This window comes from Musca vetustissima, unplaced genomic scaffold, assembly GCF_032173495.1.
Source record: "Musca vetustissima isolate MV318-11 ecotype Yass unplaced genomic scaffold, APGP_CSIRO_Mvet_v1 utg7560, whole genome shotgun sequence".
NCBI lineage: Eukaryota > Metazoa > Arthropoda > Insecta > Diptera > Muscidae > Musca > Musca vetustissima.
Window position 1 is genome coordinate 120,699 of NW_026878577.1, and position 21,645 is coordinate 142,343.

The following is a 21,645-nucleotide window of genomic DNA, read 5'->3' on the forward strand; positions in this document are numbered from 1 at the left end:
GTCGGGCCAATTTGTATCGAGCAGAAAATTGCGATTAAATCCAGCCCCTAAAATGATTCTATGGACAGACAATTCTAAGAAACTTTGGCACTATCAATGTGTTGTATCGTATTTTCGCAAGTTCGTAGGGCGAGATGCTGAACGACTTCATTCCCAGTGCGCCAGTTATTTGGATGTTTTCCAAGAGTAAAATTAAGTAAAAAAGTTAAGTGATATTACTGTAGTCTCCTCCTCTTGTTTTTCTTGCATCATATTATCATAATAGAGAATAAAGTATTCTATATTATAAGAATATGATAAAAACACACATATATATTGATAGATCCCGATTGAAAATCCCTTAACCAGCTACTTATTTTCAATAGTCTTTTGAGAGCCTTCTTTCCCAGTGTGGTGGCCACAATGAGGACGTTTCATCAGAGGCACCAAATATATTAACTGGCTGATTTCTATGCAGGTTGCTTTTCGTTTTTGTTAGCCCATTAATCGAACATCTTGATCCACCCAAAACATATATATGGCTGACTTTAATCCTTGATGGAACAAATTTGATTTTGAATTCTCCTGATTTTACTGTGATTTCGGCTACGTCATTGGAAGAAGACTGCTTTTATAAGAACTTCTTTTCAGTCTTACAGGTTCAGTTTGGTAGTCTCAATTGGTAAATGGTAAGAAATTGATGACGATTGATGTTCAAAAAAGGCACATCCGCAATTTTTTTACAATGAAAGCAAGCATTTCTAATTTTTCCATTGTAAAAAATTGCTGATGCGCCTTTTGGAACACCTGTTTCTATATGAAGGCGTTGCCAGATCGAAACAAAATTTAACATGTGTTCATAACAGAGATGGACGTTTCCAAAACACTTAATTTTTTCTGTTTATACCGCGCTTTCTAGGCTAGGCTAAGAACTGCCCTCTAGAGGATGATTTTTTTTCTTTTGTAGAATAAAAAATAATTTTAAAATAGAAAATAAACTCAATTTTTTCTATTTCAAGAATATTTTCAATTATTTATATTATGTTTGGCAAGAAAATTTAATTTAAAATTTTGTATATTTCACACATTTTTCCACAATAATATAATTTCCATTTTTTTCATTAATTTATTTTAGAAAATTTAAAAAAATGTTAATTATGCGCCTGCGCTTTCAGCAAAAAAAAAAAAACTTTATTTTTGTTTTCTTTAAATTTTGATTTAAATTTAAAAAATGAAATGTATATGGAGGAGAAGAGTTTTTCCTTATGAATTTGTTTTTTTTTTTTTATTTTTGTACCTTAAGGAAAACAGTTTCAGTTTGGTTTTGTGTTTTAGTAACATTATTTTTCATGATCGTGTATAAGTTTTTTTGTATTTGTCTTTTGTATAAAAAAACGTTTTAGTATAAATAATTTTTTTTAGTTTTGTTTTATTATTATTCTGTTCAAAAATAGTTGTTTCTCGAGTTTTTTGTATAATATTTGTTTCAATTACAGAAAGGCACAATTGATTTTACTTTTATTCCATAATATAAAACAGTATCATTATTTTTGATGTAAACGTCGTGTGTGGAAGAGAGAAATGAAATGAAAAAAAGAAAATGCAGTGTGTATATATATGTAAAAAGTTTGTTTCACTTTTTTGCGTATAAAAATTCAGTCTATTTGTTTTGTATTTTTTTTTTATATATATATATATATTTACGGGTTTTCTTTCCATCTTTTTGAGATTCATTTTTTTTCTTTTTGTATTGTTTGCAAAAATAATGTCATCAAGGAATCTTTTTGTTACTTACTAAAAAAAATTGATAAAAGAAAAAGAAAACAAAACTTCAACGCAAAAAAATGTTTAGTCTTTTATTATAATATAATCTTTTCTTTAAAACAAAAATACATTTTTTTGCAATTATGTAAACTCTTGTACATGTTTACATATTATATATGTAATTGATTTTGATATATATATTTGTTGTATATACTCTCATTTTATTTAATTAGTTTTCTTTTTCTTCTAGATTTATTTCGCGTTTCTTTCTTTCTTTTTGTTTTTTTTAATAATACATTTTAACTTATACAATTTTTTCATATATCTTTGTTATTTGCGTTGCATGTTAATAGTTTGTTTTTATTTTTTGGATTATTACTATTATCATTATTATTTTGAGTCTGCAGCTAAATGCATGAATCGTTTTATGAAATAATTTTTTTTATGTATACAGAGCAAGTCCTTGAATGTGAAAATGTAAAATAAACTACTTAATCTCTCGCTTAACTTTCTCTCTTGTTAAAGAGTGTATACTTGAAATTAAATTAAAAAATAATAATGAATGTATATAAACTTAAGCACTTACATATTCTTTCTTTCCTAGTCGTATTAATGCTGTGTTGTCAAAAGGGAAGGGAAAATATGTGTGGGAGTGAATGCTTCCAGTCACATTCAATGCTTGGATAAATTTAAGGGTACATCTGTAAAGAAAAAATAAAAAATAAATCGAACGAAATATAAAATTATTCTGAATTTAAAACAAGTAAAAAAGTGTCAGTCGGTGTTACCGACAGATATATACCCCCACCATATGGTTTGTGAAGGAGGTCTTCGGAGTTATACACATGTTTCATTATTCGTTTTATATAAGATAAAAGGTTGTGCCAAATTAGGTTCAAATCGGGCATTTGTTGAAAATGTATACCATTTGTGTGGGAGGTACCAAAAGGAGTGGACCAATTGGTCCCATCTTCAGACCTGATCTGGCATTGGTAAAGATAATAGATTGTACAAAGTATAATTCAAATCGGACATTCCATTCACCTGATAGTTGATTTATAAATATTCAAAATTTCGACCTTTTGTGGGGAGGTACCAGAAGGAGTGGATCAATGGATCCTATCTTCAGACTTTATCTGGGCTTGGTAAAGATAATAGGTTCTGCAAAGTTTGGTTCAAATGGGACATTTCAATCGCCTGATATTGGAATTATAAATACTGAACATTTCGATCACTCGTGGGGGAGGTACCAGCAGGAGTGGATTGGGACCCGTTGGTCAAACTTAATCTAGGCTTGTTAAGGTTATAGGTTGTGCAAAGTTTGGTTAAAATCGGACATAGAATTAGCCTGATATTGACTTTATAAATATTGAAAATTTTAACCCTCTGTGGGGGAGGTCTAAGCTGGGTAAAGATAATAGTGTGTACAAAGTTTCGTTAAAATCGGATAGTCTGTTTGCATGTAATTATAAAATTAATTTTTAGCACAATTTTCACCATTTTGTGGCGAAGGTAGCAGAAGGAGTGGACCGATATTCCCCATCTTCGAACTCAAACTAAGTTTGAAAGAAATATTAAGATATGCAAAGTTTGGATGAAATCGATTATTCCCTTCGAGAGTTATCCTGCGCACCAGCCAGACAGACAGACGGACAACGGACAGACGGACATGTCTAAATCGACTCCAAATTTTCTGAAACAGATTTGGTCCAAAGAAACATGGGGTCTAAAACCAATTTTCTTTTACGTTCAGGGTACAGGGTATTATGTCTTTGTGCATATGTTTGTAACAGGACACAGAACAAAATACACCCATGATTCCTTTTGAGAATGTGCGTAGAATCACTTTCTGAGTCGATTTATGCATGTCCGTTCGTCCGTCTGTCTGTCCATGTTAAATTGTAAACACCGTACATTTTGCATTTATGATCTGATTTAGATGAAATACTCATTTATTCCAAGGACGAACCCTATTAAAATTGGGAAAAATCTGTTTAGATTTAGATATAACTCCCATATATATTTCGGTGCCACCTGGGGTAGCTATTTTCATCCCCGTTGAAATAGTGAGCTGATATGTGCCGCGAGTTCACTCATAAGAACTATAAAAAATGGGTTGAGGCGTCGGGTTAGTTGCCCACACTCGGAAAACCCAACCTACTATGAAAAAGCAAAGAAAAAGAAAACCAAACCCCCCTTAATGTTGACGACCCCCGCAAACGTATAAAGGGACCACGACCAACGAATCTGCACTTGGAATGTGCGCACGTTGTCAAGAAGTACAAATCCGATATTATTGCCTTACAGGAAATGCGATGGAAAGGGACTGGCGTAAGTAAATCAGATGATTTCGCCCTGTATTATAGCTGCCATGAAACGAGACATGAATTTGTCTGCGGATTTATGATTAACAGGAGAATAAAAGACCTCGTCTCCAGATTCATTCCAGTAGATGAGCGAATTGCTATAATCCGCATAAAAGCGAAGTTCTTCTACATCATTCTTGTTTGCGCCCGTGCTCCGGCCGAAGATAAAGATAAACAGGCCAAAGACATATTTTACGAGCGCCTAGAAACAGCATATGACCGCTGCCCTGCCCATGACATTAAAATTCTGCTAGGAGATTTTAAAGGCATAATGGCAGAGAATTGCCCACTCCCTACAAACTGCAGCAAAAGCAATACTTGGGTACCAAAGACCACAATCAAGAAACACGTGGTACGATCAAGTGTGTCGTAATGCTACTGATGTGAAAAACGCAGCGTATAGGACACCCTGCAGACAGTAGCAACACGTAATGCGTTGGAGAATTATCAGGAGAAAAGAAACGTATTTTCAGAAAAAAAAAGAACAAGAAAAAAGTGAGTGTGAGCAAATCGAGATGTACAGGAGGAGTCAGAATGAAGTCCGGAAATTGTTTCCAACGCGTAAAACAACAAACCGAAGGCTTTGGCGCAGGCACATCCTCCTGTAGAGATGGTGACAGATACAGACATCGTGTTGAGGATCTGGAAGGAGCATTTTGAAAAGCTTTTGTTATCAAATAGGGGTGGTGAAGAAGATACCCCATAACAAATACGAGATGACGGTATAGAGTGTGTACCAGCTAGCCGACTGAAGAACAATATATGGATTACCAGCCGAACTATTCATGACCGGTGGGGTGGTTAGATCCTGGTCAGGAGCATGCACCAGCTTATTTGTACAATTTGGCTAGAGGAATGCATGCCCAATGATTTTATCCTCAGCGTCCAGTGTCCCGTGCACAAAAAAGGAGACAAGACGATTTGTGCCAACTATAGAGAAATTAGTCTCCTTCCCATCGCATATAAAGTGCTATCTAGCGTGCTGTGTAAACGACTGAAGCCAATGGCCAATGACATTATTGGACCATACCAATGCGGCTTCAGGCCTGGCAAATCCACCATTGACCAGATTTTCACTCTACGCCAGATCCTGGAAAAAAATCCACGAAAAACACATCGACACATTCCGCCTATTCGTCGACTATAAAGTCGCATTCGACAGCCCTGTTCGTTCAGAGGTGTTTAAAGCCATGTCTGTGTTTGGCATTCCTGCAAAATTAATACGGCTATGCAGTATCACTTTAACTGGTACAATGTCAGTAGTTAAAGTAGGAAAGGTCCTATCGGAGCACTTCGTCTGACCTGTTCAACATCCTGCTGGAAAAGGTCATACGAGATGCAAATGTGAACATAAATGGCAATATGTACCCCAAACAGCATAAGTTACTCAACATCGACATAATGGGTCGAATATTGCGAGCGGTAGCAGTCACCTTTGAACAAATTGAGGAGTCTGCCAAAGTGGAACAAGCAGTAAATTGCAAAAAGACCAAGCTGATGGTATTGACGCGCAAGACGTTCAGTAGACTCGGACCAACTGTGGAACTTGAAAACTACAGCTTCGAGGTAGTGAACGATTTTATATACCTCGGTACCGCCATAAACAAAACTAATAACATCAGCTTTGAAATCCGGAGTAGAATAGTGTTGGCAGATGCTACTATGGTCTGAATAAGCAACTCAAAAGCAAGGCCACCTCTCGCCAGACCAAACTCACACTCTACAAGACGCTGATATTACCCGTTGTATGGATCTGAGCATGGGTACTTGCGCAAGCGGATGAGGCAGTTCATGGAGTGTTTGAGAGGAAAATTCTCCCAAAGATCTATGGGCCGATCTGCGTCGATGGTGAATATCGCCATCGAGTTGCAGCAACTACGTTGACTAGGCCATCTTGTGAGAATGAATGAGAATGCCCCAGCTCTAAAGGCATATAAAAGCTAGCCAAGGGGAAGGCCACGAATCCGATGGAAAAATCAAGTAGAAGACAATTTCTCAGAAAATGGTCTTCTGAAAAACTTTTTTAAGCTCGACTTATGGAAAAAAAACCGTTGTCATAAGCCAGCTAAGTAAGTAAGTAAGATGTGAATATCATATAAACAGCCGCGGACAATCAACGGTTCCTGGAGAGGGGAAAGTCTCGGAGGAAATGACCAAGTGCCTATTATCCCAGGACTGACGAGGCGAGAATGGCGCCTTCAAAGGTTTTAGGTCACTACCTTCCAAAGTGACCTCCCTAAGGCTGCGGTGTCACCGTGCCAGTGTTCTACAGCTCGCAGTTAGGGTCCCGACTGTATTAGACCGGAGCCTTGATGATACCTGGACGGCTCAACAAGTTTTTTAGGCTTAGTTGCCGGACCTACCATGGTAAGTGGCTATTGCCATGGCCGACCTCAAATCATATTTTTCTATGGAGCCGAATTTTATTTAATCGTATGATTTTCTCTATAAATATGCAGATTTGGAGGTGGTAACTTGTATGCGGATCTAATCATAATTTCCTCGGCGAAACAAGTGTCAGAGATATGTCCAAAAATACCGATTTACTCTTCCGTGTTGACTTATCATGCTTGATAATTAAAATTATTATGTACTTCTGTTCAATCTTACATACCTGTTAATTGTGAAGAAGAAGAAGACGATAATGACGTTGATGATGAAGATGAGCTAGCTGTGTAATTGTTCTTTGATGCTTTGGAAAGATCTGTTGTTATTGTATCAGTCATTGGTTGTGCTGGACCTAATGTCGTAGCTGATGTTGGCTGTGGTAGCGGTGCTGCTGCCGATGATGAAATGCCTGTCGCGGGGACTAAACCTGCTGCATGCATGGCGGCTGGATGTGACGATGACGATGCCGTCGTCATGCCATGAGCCGTTGGATTAAACATTGATCCTGGCGGCGGCGGTGGTTGTAATACACTGCCCGAGTGGTGTTGTGGTGGGGTAGCCGCTGACGTGCTACCGAAACCAGCGGCAGCAGCCGCAGCTGCCAATGCGGCTGCATTGCTTACACCATTATATTGAAAACCATGATACGGTGGCGATATACGTGATGCTGCTGCTGCCGCCGCCGCTGATAACATGCCAGGATGTCGAGATGCTTGTAGCAGAGCAGGATTTGCAACTGCGGCTGCAGCAGCATTTTGATAGTGTTGCATCCACATTTGTGGATGACGCATTGCCGCCAACGTAGAAATATATGGATGATAATAGGGAGATCCTACAACGGTTGGAATGTATGAAGCAGCTGCGGCTGCCGCAGCGGCGGCGGCTGCTGCTGCAGATGAATTATTTGCTGTTGTAGGCGAAACAGCAGATGTAGAATGATGTGGACTATTTGTGCCAGGTCCATAAATGTACGAATACGGATGCATGGGTGATGTCTGCATATTTGATGCCGCCGCCGCACTGCTAGGCGAGGAGCGGTGCAACATATGCTGTTGCTGCTGCTGATGTTGTTGATGGTGTGATACAGGTGTCCGGCGATCGTTGTCTTCAACACGATTTTCGGAAGAAGGTGACGGACAACTACTATGATTATTACTCGTTGTAGTGGTGGTTGGTGAAGCGAATTGTCGTCGTATTGAAGCAGTCTTTTTTGGTACAGTACGAGGTGTAGTTTCACGAGGTGAAGCTGTCGTTGATCGCTGCGGAGATAAATCCCCCCGTGGAGTCGTTGGAATGTTATGTTGTTGTTGCTGTTGATGATGAAGATGACTTCCACCGCCGGTGGTGGATGATGTTGGTGTGGTTGCTCTAAAGGCGGAAGAATGGTGACGTGGTGAACGGGAACTATTAGTAGTCGACGTTGTGCTTGTCGAAGATGTCGACGCCGTCGATGGGGAAGAAAGGGTGCTAGCGGCGGCAGACAATGTTGACGACGCTGGTGGAACATAATGTGGTGAAGTCATATAGGGCGAATAAAAACTTTGCGGAACATGATGTTGATAATGTTGCTGTGGCGGTGGCTGTGGTTGATGGTGCGGAGATGAACCCGCCGAACTTTCATGTACTCCAGAATATTTCATCTTATTATAGATGTCTGTCATTAGTCTAGGTGATCGTCGGCCATAATCATAGCTATGTGTCGAGTTGGCGCTAGGACTTCTTGAATGTGTTTCTCGCATGGGCGAACTGTATGGCGGAGACCTTTTCAATTTCGAGGAAGAAGGAGATTTACCGCCACATGTTGACGCTTGATGACCACCATCTGGGGATTTTGGCGAATGATGAGGCGGTAATGATGAAGCAGCAGGTGAATGTTGATATGCTAATGATGAATATCCCATAGAATTGCTTGTTATGGTTGCTGGTAAATCATGTGATTTCTTGCACGACGACGGAGACGAAGATGAAGAACTTGAAGAATTTCCTCCCAATAGGGAATGTATACTGTATGAGCTATATAGTTTGGTGGGAGCTGAAGATGCTGTGCTTGCGGCACTTGTCCCTGATGATCTAATGCCGGTGCCGGTGTTGGAACTGTTGTGGACATTATAACTAGCTGGAAATGATGATTTGCTGATGGGCGATGACGATGATGATGATGATGATGATGTCATATTTTGAACATTGCCAGTCCCACAACCGGTTGTCATATTGACATTGGTGTTGTTGCTGCCTTTGGCACGACTTCTTTTACCGCCAGCAGCAGTTGTGGAATTATCTTCCAATGATACCTTTTCAAATTCTCTTAGTATACGTTTTCGTGGTGACACATGCTGTTGGTGATATTCGACTAGACGTGAAGCGGCTGTATTAGATGGCGGAGATACTTTGGAACTTTGGAAATGTTTATGGGATCCATCTACTCCTCCACCACCAGTAGCTGCGCCGTTATTAGTATTGACCGACGGTGTTGGTGGCGAATGTTGTTGTTGTTGGTTGTTTATGGTTTTGTTCGATAGAGGAGGACCAGTCTCTGCTATTCGAGATGCAGAAGCATCTATAAGCTTTTGTACGATTGAAATGAGCTTGGCTCTTGATTTATTACTTTCCGTCGTTTTAAGTCTTTTTTCCTCGTCTCCTGATTTCTGACGACATTCGGTTTTTGTTTGTATTTCGTCTTTGTTTGGCAACACAGTTCCTTGAACATGATTACCGCTGGAATCTTCATTTGGGATATTACCATTTAATGATGATGATAATTTCTTCGACGATTCCATCGTCGTCAAAATATCTGCCTCGCAGTCACTGGTATTCATTTTTTCCACCACGTCCTTTTCTTGGTTACCATCGTCAGATTGGTTTTTGTTTTCCGTCTCACGACTTGACGGCGAATCCTCTTTCTTAATGGATGAAGAAGATATCTTGGACATTTCCACATCTTCACAACATTCATTTGAGATTTTTCTTTCTGAATTTTCGGCATTTTCCCCCGTTTGATCATCAGCAGTTTTCCTGGTGTCATCATTTGTTTTCATCTCTTCATCATTTGCATGGTGTTTGGTGTTTGCCTTTTCTTCTTCATCCGCTATGCCGCCTTTAGATTCTTGATTGCAGTAATTTTCATTTTCACGTGGCTCAACTTTCGCCTCCACATCTTGCGTATATTTTGGTGATTGTTGAGTTTGATTATCCAATGTTTCCAGAGGCTGAAGCGATCGATCATCATCACTACTATTTTTTCTCTTGGCTTCAAATAATGATTCACCATGTTCCAATGTTATCATGTTGTAGGGATTTCTACGTTTTCTCTGTGCCAATAAGAGAGCCGGAGTTGTAAGTTTTCGATATGCGGGCTTGTGATAAAATAGCGACATTTCCTTTGAAATATTTTTGTGTGGCGCCGTTTGTTTCCAGCCATGATCTCTTTGCCATGGTGAAGATTGTAGGGAACTATTGTCATCGGAAACTGAAAAAAATGAAAACAAAAGAAAACGATAATTGTTGACTATATTCAAACCACTTTAATTATACGTACAACTTAATGAATTGGAACATTCGTTCTTAGTATAGGAAACGCCGGTCGCGGCATTATTGGCGCCATTGGCGCCACCAGCACCACCGCAGCCGATTATCGATGCTGGAGAAGCGTGTAATAATGGCGATGGTATTACTCCGCCAGATGTTGGGGCTGTTGCTGTTGGAGTAACAGTTGATGACGTTGCTGCTGATGGTGTACGAAATATTTTTCTGGGAACCGAAACCCAACCGCCTTTTTCTCCATCTTTGGAACGTGCTAGTTCCAAAATAAATTTGCCATCTGCAAAAAAAAAAAAAAAAATGAAGAAGAAATATTTTTAGAAGGAGGAGTTAATGGGTTGGCATTGGACATTTTCTTTTTGAACAATGTTATGTTTTATTAGTGGGTGTACCATCATTGTTCAAAAAGGAATGAACCCAATCCTTAATAATTTTCAATTACATACCTTTAAAAAATTGTAAACGTCCACCACCAAATCCTCCAACACCACCACCGCCACTAACATTGGTTTTGGCATTATGAAAATGATTATTATTATTGTTATTTGCTGAAGATATCGGATTCCTGCCAATATCTGAACGATTATATTGATGCGTATTGTTATTATGGAAAATTTTATGATGATGATGATGATGAGGATGACTACCAGAGTTGTTGGTATTTGCAGATGAAGATAGATTTATAATCGCAGATGACGAGGAGGAATTGGTATTGTGGTTGTTGTTATTTTGGCTACTTGACGACGATGAGTTTACCGTATAATCAATAACACCCAAGTCACCAATGGAGGATACTGTTGACATTGTGTTTGTTGTTGTATTGGCGTTACCGCAACTACCCTTCTGGTTAGAAGATTTAAATGGTTTGGCAAATTGCGATGTAGCTGTGGTGGTGCTGGTGGTGGTGGAGGCGGCAGTACTAGATGCGGGTGTTGCCGCTGATGATTTCGTTGACGTTGAATTTGGAGATCCCAGCAATGAGCCATTGTTCAATTGTTGATTTGTCGATGAGGAATTTTTTGAAGACGCAGAAGAAGAAGAAGAAGAACTATTGTTGTTGTTAAATGCAGAACTATTCAAGGCAGCCAATGTATTGGTCAAACGTTTATGATGATGTATATTAGAGGCATTTACCGCAGCAGCAGCCGTTGCTATGGCCACTAAATGTGCAGCATGGGCTGCAGCAGCAGCAGTGGCATTGGCAGCAGGCGTTGTTGACGACGAAGACGGCGACGACGTAGGAGATGTAGATGATGTTGAGGACTCTAGATTTTGCTGCTGTTGTTGCTGTGGCAGCTGAAAATTAGCTGCCGCAGTTAGAAGGGTTGCAGTGGCTGTGGCAACAGCAGCAGCTGCAGCGGCATTGGTACCATTTAAGCCATTCTTTAATAGAATTTTTGCTGCTTCGGCAATTATTAAATCACTGTTGCTACTATTTGTTGCTGTTGTAGTATTGCTAGTACTCCTGTTCGAATTGTTACTGCTAATAGCATCGGAATCTTTGTCTTCTAAATTTTTTAACGAAGTATTACAATCCCCTGTTGTTGTTGTAGTTGGTGGTGACGGTGTTTTTGTTGATGTCAGCTCATCTGTCATTGCTATTGCTGATGACACGGTCCCAGGTGGTGATGGTGCTGTGACACTCGGATGATGCTGTTGCCGCTGCTGCTGCTGCTGTTGTTCGGCAACATTTTGCAATATTTTATTCTTTAACGTTTTTGCTTTACGCTTTTCAACTACAATCGGATGTTGGAGTTTTTCCTTTTCCGTAACGTTGTCATTCGTTGCCGTTGCGCTTGCAGTTTCGTTTTGCAAAATTTTCATGACATCGTCGATACGGCAACAAAATACATGTGATAAAACTCAAGACGACGACAACAACGGTGGCAACAATCCCCAGGCACAAATAATATGAAGATTGTTTTTTGCGGCTATATGGAGGTATATTCTTCACATTTGCCAAATAAACGTCAGGCAATTATTCCTATAAAACAATAAAAAAATTATATTAAATAAATACACAAACAAAAGAAAAAATATTATTATTTTATATTTTACAATTCTTGAATTAATTTTCATATAGCCAGCCAGGCGGCGACCGTATTTTTTCATCAATATGCGCGCATGTGTGTGTGTGTCTGTTTGTATTTACATTGCAATTCTTTTTTCCTTTTTCAATTTGTTGTTCGTTCCATCATGCTCTTTGGCCAGCCACCACTTTTCATCTTCATTTGAAATGGATTTACACATTAATTTCATTTGTCAATTCATTTTATTTCATTTTCAATTTTTCACACTTCAATATATATATTTCACATTCCTTGCATCATATTCTTTGGAAAATGGTTGATTTAAGAAAGAACATAATAATTATACCAAGTAAATAATAAATCTTTATATTATTTTTGTCGTAGTTTTTCCCACTTGTCTGTGTTGTTTCGTTCGTCGTTGTTCGCTCACCACTCACATCACATCACACAACTCTGTACAGAAGAGTGAGTGAGTTAACATTAACATTAAGCAACCGCCTTGAATGTTGTTGGCTTCAATGAATGTTTGCTAGCTCGCTAGCTGTTATCGTCTGTCAGCAGCTTATGTTGTTCTATGCAATGTGGAGAGCAAGCAACAAAAAGAGAATGTGAATATATGTATTTGGTAATGGATGCACAATTGATGGGGAGCCTGCAGGCCTGCTTACCTACCTCTCTCATTCAATGTTTTGTTTTATATTATCTTCCCATTTTATGTTGTTATTCACAAGAGTCCTATACAAATGTTATGCTGCAGTTGAACTATAACAGTATGGTGGGGTTTTTTCAGACAATGTTGTCAACACAACGTTTTTGATTAAATGTAGTATTGGTCTGTTTCCGTACTGCAAGAATCTAATAGATTTTACTATTTTTCGTTAAATTAAGGAAGCTAATCACCGATAAAATCATTTACAGTTTAAAATTTTTAAAGAAAATCTGTAAAATTTATCAAAATTGGCAACAATTTGTACAGTACAGCTAACATTCGGAAAATGCAAAATATGAAAATATGAATAGAGTAATGCCTACTTTATCTATTTTAGCCTCAAAGAAAGAACAATTTTACAGTTTGACAAAAAATATAAAATCTTATCGATACTCTGAAGTGGCTAAAATTTGAATAAAAAACTCCTTTCCAGAAAGTTTCCCAATTAGGTTCACGATTTTTACATAGCTCTTTTTTCATTTTACCGAGTAAACAATGTTCTAGCAGGATATGATATAGTAACCATATGGAGTACCCAAACATTTCTTGAGAATATTTTAATATACAATGTGGAGTATATTAAAATATACTCAAAAAATGGTCCAGGATATAAAAAGTTCTCACCAGCCGAACTTTAAGACTTTTTATATTTTTACAGATGTACTGATCCTTTTTTTAACATTGGAAAATCATGTCCATAGCGTGAAACTTAGAGACATTTTAATGTGTCAACGTGAATTCGAAATAATAACCAACATTTTAACTAATTTCAGAAAAAAATGCTAAACAAGGTGCTAGATCACTAAACGAAGAATTTAAAAAGTGCTAAACCTAGCATTAAAAATGCTAAATTGGCAACACGGGTGCTAACCCACATACCAAATTGCAACGTTTGTATCAAAATAAATCTCATCTAATAACAATGATAATTTAATACAGTGTTGCTCAACCCTTTACGTTTTCGTGACAACAAACCACACATATTCTCTCTCAATTTAAATTTGCCGTTAGTATAGCATAGCAGGAGAGTAACATACAAATGTCAATGCAAGTATTATGAGCATCACTGATTTAATACATTGTTCCCTTTAATTTTTTTACAGAATGTTGACAACACTGTTTCAGCAATTTGACAGGCAGCTCATTCGACGGCACTCGTCGTGTCATTTGTAAAATGCATAAATATTGCATTGCATTTGCTGGCTGGCACCAAATACAAAAAATCTTTGTGAATTTTTTATTCTTCTTCTTTAGTTAAACACATTTATTTAGTGTTTTTTTTTACATAACAAATAATCTCTTCGTAGTAGCAAGCTTAGCTTTAATAACTATGGCGAAAGAGCAAACACACAAGTAACCAATATTAAAAAACCAACAACAACATCAGAAGAATAAAAGCAAATGACAAGAGCGACGGCACAAGCCAAAAAAATAAAATAACACCACCACTACAAATATAAAAAAGAACAACAACAAAACAACTTTTCAACAGTGTTTTGGTTTCCCCTTCTCTTGATGTGAATGAACTGATCTGGTGGGGGAGGGGGATTACTACTACAAACTTTTCTTTCTGCAGTATTTATTGGGAGCATCATATTTAGTTCAATTTTTTTATTTGTCGTTTTTTTTTTGCTGTAATAGAATTAGCAGTGCAATTAAAATATTATTAAAAAGAAGAAGAGGAAGATCTATGCAAAGTGGCTGTCATTAGCTAATAATGAGAATTGACTTACTTTATGAAAACAGTATCGCGATACCATAATTAGCATACCATCTCAAGCAGCCAAAGTGCTAAGTAAAAAAAATTGGATTTTTTAAAGAGGAAATTTGTTTATAGGTTTATCCTTTTTTTAATATTATTTTTTAAAGAGAGAGATTTTTGTACGCTTTGAAATTAAAATATTAATAAAAAGAAGAAGAATATCTATGCAAAGTGGCTGTGAAAACAGTATCGAACCCATAATTAGCATACCATCCAAAGCAGCCAAACTTCTAAGACAAATAGTTAGATTTTTTAACTAGGAAAAGTGTACATATATTTGAAAGATTTGATTAAAGATAGAGATTTGTAAACGCTTTGTCACAAATAACGTTTTTAATAAAAATACGCCACTTTTCACGTTTTTATTCTTAGAATTTTACATCTAGAAACTACGTGATTAAAATCATAAAAATTTACTTCACACGATCTGATTTAAATGTGATCCTTCCTCTAAATCTCAAATCGTTGGATTTATTTGACTAAAAATGACATACTCCCACAAATTCCGAGGACGTCTTCTACTTTATATGAATTACATAAAAGTTAAATTGCAGCCAATTTGATTGGAAAATTCTTTGAGAATTTGACCTGACGATTGACAAATGGCATTGGTGTACAAAATGTCAGCCCCCAAGCCGTGTTGCAAATTTAGCACTTTAAATGCTATATTTAGCACTTTTCAAACTCGTTTAGCACCTAAAAACGATCTAGCACCTAGCACCGTTTTTAGAATTTTTTTTTACTAAAATTAGTTACAATTTTGGTTATTATTTCGATTTCACAATGACGCATTAAAAAGGACGCAAAGGGGTGGCAACCTTTATATAGCAATAGCCCAATTTTCCATCAATTCTTAGATGAAGATATGAATCTTTCAAAAAAAAAAAAACATAATTCAAAAAGATCCCGGGAACTTTCTCTAATAGGCATATGTCGATGATTTTTTTTGGGAATTTTTTTCAGAGGTAGGTATTTTTATCCTAATTTTGGGGATATCCGGTTACCCGACTATTTGACCCGGAAGTACGTGTACGGATACCCGGTTATACACGTTTCTACGGATCCGATTAATACAAATTTCAAAGCTCATGAAAATCCATCAGCTCCATCAGCAACCTTGACTCACATGATAGACTACAATTTGCCCTTTTCATGACCTTTTTATCCAAATTTTGGGGATATCCGGTTATTTGACCGGGTAACCGGTCATACCAGATATGAAGGGGTTATCTCAACGTTTGGGAAAAACTGGGTTTTGGACCCTTTTTTGAAAAACTCACTAAAATTCAAACTTGGGTCTATTATAGTCCCTCACCAATCCTGACTCAAATGACTCTTCACTACATTTCCCTTTGTTGTGGATCCAAAGGTATGACATTAAAATCCATTTGTGGTCGCCCTTCGGCCTCGAATTTAAGACTTTCTCCTATGGACAGATACCCATTTTGTATTAATCGGATCCGTATAAAAGGGTATAACCCGGTAATCGGGTACGTCTACAAAGTAAAAATATATCCCGAAAATTAGGATAAAAAATATATTAAATTTTTTAAAGCGATACGCCTTCGTCTAGACGACTTTAGTCCAAGTATGTCTTGACTTACGTCCCCCAAGAAAAGATATATGCCGAAAATAAGGGTAAAAATACCTAGGTCTGGAAAAAAATCAGAAAAATCCGATCCTTTTGACTAAACTATAGTTGTTACGAATCTCCTATGGCCAACACCGGCTATGCAACATAAAAATATAGGTATTAAAAATTTTAAAGCGATCCGCATTTGTCTAAACTTCAGTCCAGGTAAGTCTTAACATATGTCCCCCAAGAAAACATATCCTCAGGAAAAAAATTCAGAAAAATCTGATCCTTTTTACCAAACTGGAGTTGTTCCAAATCTCCTATGGCCAACACCGCCTATGTTGCATTATATTTAATATTTAAAGCGATCCGCCTTTGTATAGACGACTTAAGTCCAGGTAAGTCTTTACACTCTGATCGCGAAAATATAGGGAAGTCCATCGTTCCCGAGATATGGACGAAAAATATATCCCGAAAATTAGAGTAAAAAAACCTACCCCTGGAAAAAAATTCCAGTAAATCTGATCGTTTTTACAGAAACTTCTTCTAAATAGATTTTTTTTTTGTGTAGATTGAAGACTTTCTTCTAAAGAAGAAAGCCACATGTCGCACCATTTTGGAAAGGGCAAATTGTGGTCTATAATTTGAGTCAGGATTGGAGGGGGACTATAATGGACCCAAGTTCGATTTTTAGAGGGGGTTGAGATAACCGCATCCGTAGAACCGGATATAACCGGGTACCCGTACCCGAACTTCCGGGTCAAATATATCTGAAAAAAATATATCTCCATAATCAGGGTAAAAATACCTACCTCTGGAAAAAATTTCAGAAAAATCTGATCGTTTTTACTAAACTAGAGTTGTTCCAAAAATCCTACTCTCTATTATTCCCATTAATTGCAAAGGTAGCACATTAGTATTATTGCATCTCAAAGGGGAAAAATGTACCGATCATCATTGTTGAAAATTGAGATCCAACAACATGAAATGCAGCGGCAGTGCCGCAGTGTGGCAAAACGTATCAAGAATTTTTTGTGGCAGTGAATAAAAAACACAACACACAGGCTCTTTGATGCACACAAACACACACACACCCATGCTCACTCACAACAGTTTACACATCAATAAGAGAAACACCAGAGGGACCGACCAACCGACCGATCGAAAGAAGAGTTGCACTTAACAGTACTGAATTGAATGTTAACACATAAAACCGACAACAACAACAATACCAGCAGCAGCAATAATAACGACGAAGGCACACCAACCAAACACAACACAACAAAATAAAGTAGTGTAAAGCCATAATGTAGAAAGGAAAAACACAATGGGAGCACGAATAAGCGAGCGAACGAACGAGCGACAAATGCAATAAGCACCCCTTCTTCTTCCTTCCGCCTTAACACGGCTGACAAACAGACTGCCATTCAGACAGTCAGCCAGCCAGCGAGTCAACCAACCAACAAGACAACAACAACAGCAAATATCTCTGTGAGGAAAAAGTTGTTGGTGTACAATTGAAAAGTCTATTTTGCTGGTGCTGCTGCTGGTAATACTCGTCGGCAGGGCTGCTCTGACGGTTGTGTTGTTTTTGTTGTTGTTATGGATTTCCTGTCTAATTACTTTAAAGAGGGAAAATGTGAACACGGCATAGGACGGACAAACTGACATATGAGACAGACAAACAACAACAGAAGAGGGAAGAATGTATGAAACATATAGTAACGGTTTTGATGACAATAAGCCCAATCTTTTTTTCTCAATATTGAACGAATTTGTTTTTGTTTTTTTTTTTAATTAATTTTGAAACAACTCTAAAATGTTCCAAAATTTGTTTTATGACTACTTCATCTCAGCAAGAGAGGTGGGAGGAGTACAATATGATTTATTAAATGATTTCAAGAAATGTAGAAAAATAGGAGAGAACTAACACTCACTGATTTTGGTGGTTCTTCTCTTTGGAGTTTTCTTCAACCATCCAACCAACCACACACACACTCAGCAGGAAAAGAAACGTCAACGTTTTTTTTTCTTTCCTTACAGTTTTTCCCAACTATTTTTTTTTTTTGTTTAGTTTGTGTTTGGCAATAAATTATTATTTGTTTGGCATTTTGCACGGAAATTCATCGGAAAGATTGTTTTTGTTATTTTTTCTTTACATGGAATTTTAATCCAATTTTATTTTTTGTTAATTATTTTCTTATTTTATTTTTTGTCGTTTTTAACACAACACATTTCTGATGTAGACACACATGCACAGAAACATCTCTTTTTCACGCACACACAAACAAACACCACACCACGGGCATATGTACACGAAATACATTAGCAGCAACAACAACACAACACAAAAAAATAAAAGCATGAAGTCGCGTACGAGTTTTTAACATAGACGAAGAAGAAGAAGCAGCAGCAGAGAACATACAATTTTTTCACGTCTTCTTTCTAATCACCAATTATCGCAACATGTTTTTCATACTTATTTTGTGATATTTTCAATAAAATTTGTATATTCTTACATGCACACAATATTTAACGTTCGTTTTGCGTTAATTTTTTGTAAAAAATTATTAACAAAATAGAATAAAAACCAAAAAATGCGGAGCACAACTTATAAATTTGTTAGCAGACACACACGAACGAAACGACGACGACAACGATGAAGAAAAAATCTCATAAAGTGTTGCCATATGTGTGCCGACTGCAGGCTGCGCTGCATTCGGCGTGCAGCCAAGGGAATTTTCTCACGCGGTTACAACAACAACTCGTGAGAAATTTCCCATGAGCGTGGGAAAATGGAAATAAAAAATGGTATTTTTTGTCGTTATTGCTGTTGCTGTTCGCTCGCTTGCTTTTGTTGTTTAATTCATCTTCCTGCTATGGAGCGGCCATTCTTCTTAATATTTTTTTTTTTGGATGATGATATTTCACATACACATATATCCATTTGTTAAAATCGTTAAGTGAATTTATTTATATTTACTTCTTTTTATTTTTTATATTTTTGTCTTGTATTAAATTAAAATGTTTTCAAGTATTTTGCATTGACATTAAAACAAAAGGTGTAATAGGAAACTGGTTGCTAGTCAATTGGAAATGATAACACATGATATGTCATTTTTCGAGGAGGGAATCAAAACAACCAACAGAAAAACCAGGGCTTTAGAAATCGATATCGATTGGAAGTCGACGAGGATCATCACAAGCATAAAAATCGCATTAGTCCTGATTTATATTAGGCGAGTTTACTTGCGGCAATTTTAATCGTTCTCTTTTGAACTTGCTCCATGCGTCTATACAAGGCAATTCGGTTTCCAAAATATTCTTTTATTTGTTGTTTTTTTTTCACATTTAAATATATATAAAATGTCAACAAATATGAAATACACAAAACGAATTGCCAGAAAATTGTCGGTACGAGCAATTTTTTTCATTTCTATACCCCTTGCCCCTCTCTCCTACAAACAAAGACTTGCCGCAAGTAAACTCGCCTAATCTAAATCAAGACTTAGTAATTAATTATTTTTTTAAAATGATAATTAATTCTACTTACCTCCACTGCAGAAAATAGAGACTAGAATATCATAAGCCTTTATTTTCTTTTGCTGTAAAAATATATTGTTTTTGTTGCGACGAATGCACAAAAAAGAGAATATAAAACAAACTCTATACCTACTAATAAATGGAGTAAAGTGACTTTTCCATAAGGAAAATTTTTATTTGGCAAATTCTGAGTTTGTTGGCGAGAGGGGTGCGAGGAAGTGAAACAAAACTTTGCCTGTTCAGAATGTGCGGTACACGCAACTGATGGAGTGTAGAATAGATGTTACAAAGGAAATTAACATTACCGTAGGATAGCGATGTGTAGGTAGTTTTGGAGATTTGTAACTGTATGCACGAAATGGTATCATATTTAGTACAATTTGGATTTGAAGGAACCGATAGAACTGGAACAATGAAATTTGGAAATAAGATTACTGCAGCATTGTCGAATTGAGGTATTTTGGTAGATTGGGAAATTTAGCATGAAGTTTGGAGTTAGGATCAATGTTGGGGTGTAGGATTCGGGTATATAGGAAGTTTTCTACTAATGTGTACTAAATTTGGTACAATTTGGATTTAGGTGAACCGATAGAGCTGGAATACTGAAATTTGGAAATAAGATTATTGTTGGAGTAGGATGAGGGTGAGGATGTAGTATTGGAATTTTTTACTTATGGGTACTAAATGGTACTAAATATAATAAAATTTGGATTTAGAGCTGGAATAGTAAAAATGTTGGAGTCTAGAATTGAGGTATGTACGTAGTTATGTGAATTCGTACTTATGCGTATAAAATGGTACTAAATTTGGTACAATTTGAATTATGGGTGAACTGATAGAGCTGGAATCCTCAAATTTGGAGTTAGGGTCACTGTTGGGGTGTTGTAGGATTGGGCAATGTGTACTAAATGGTACCAAATTCGGATTTGGGTAAACCGATAGAGCTGGAATCTTGATATTTGGAGTTAGGATCACTGTTGGGGTGTAGAATTGAGCTGTATAGGAAGTTTTGGAAAATTGTACTAATTGGTACCAAATGTGGTGTGAGCTATATAGGAAGAATTGGAAAAATTTGCTAATGTGTACTAATTGGTACCAAATGTAAATTTGGGTAGACCGATAGAGCTGGAAAATTGTACCAATGTGTACCAAATGTGGTGTGAGCTATATCGGAAGTTTTGAAAAATTGTACTAATGTGTACTAATTGGTACCAAATGTAAATTTGGATAGACAGATTGATATCGAATCTTGAAATTTGAAGTTAGAATCACTGTTGGGTTGGGTGTAGGATTGGGAAATGCAGAATGTTTTGGAAATTCATACTAATGTGTTCTAATTGGTACTAAATTTGGTACAATTATATTTGGGTGAAGCAATCGGCAAGGAATCCTGAAATTGGGAAACATGATTGTTGTTGGATTTTTTTATTAAGGTGTGCTAAATTTGGTAAAATTAAGATTTGGGTTAACCTCTAGAGTTCGAGTCGTGCAATTTGGAATTAGTTTTGGTGCCACATGAAAATGAACTCGATCGAATATGTCTTTATTGCAAGATGTATTTCTTGGCCTACCTCAATTTTAGGAAAAAAAACAAACAAAACATTTTGTAAAATATATTTTTTGGTTTCATTTTTATTTATTATAATAAATACAAAATAAATCAATATTTTCAACACATCACTCACTCTATATATACATTCTATTCATCTTTTAAAGCCACATAGTGAAAATTTGCTTATTTAAAAGATAAATTCTTAATATAGGTGCGCGTGTTTTCCTAAAATAAAAAAGAAATAAACAAATGTTGAAATTTGTTGCAGTCATAATATTTACACATTTTCATTAATGTAAAATTTACCATTTTATTAAAAAAAATCTAAAAATTACTTATACTGCATCGAAGAAATGAAAAATTAAAAATCGAGCAATGAGTAAGTTCTTCTGTTCATCACAACTTATGATTAATCGGAAATAACATAAAAAAATAAAAC

The 21,645-nt window shown here is 36.7% G+C and overlaps 1 protein-coding gene across 1 annotated transcript; it reads right to left on the reverse strand.

The window, feature by feature from the left end:
- Positions 1 to 6,715: 6,715 nt before the first annotated feature.
- LOC133323339 (protein hairless) lies at positions 6,716 to 11,858 on the reverse strand. Its single transcript, XM_061532279.1, has 6 exons — positions 11,775 to 11,858; positions 11,084 to 11,708; positions 10,481 to 10,972; positions 10,179 to 10,314; positions 10,033 to 10,070; positions 6,716 to 9,963 (listed from the first exon to the last, which is right to left on the reverse strand). The coding sequence occupies exons 1-6, from the start codon at positions 11,856 to 11,858 to the stop codon at positions 6,716 to 6,718; spliced, it is 4,623 nt and encodes a 1,540-aa protein (XP_061388263.1).
- Positions 11,859 to 21,645: the final 9,787 nt, after the last annotated feature.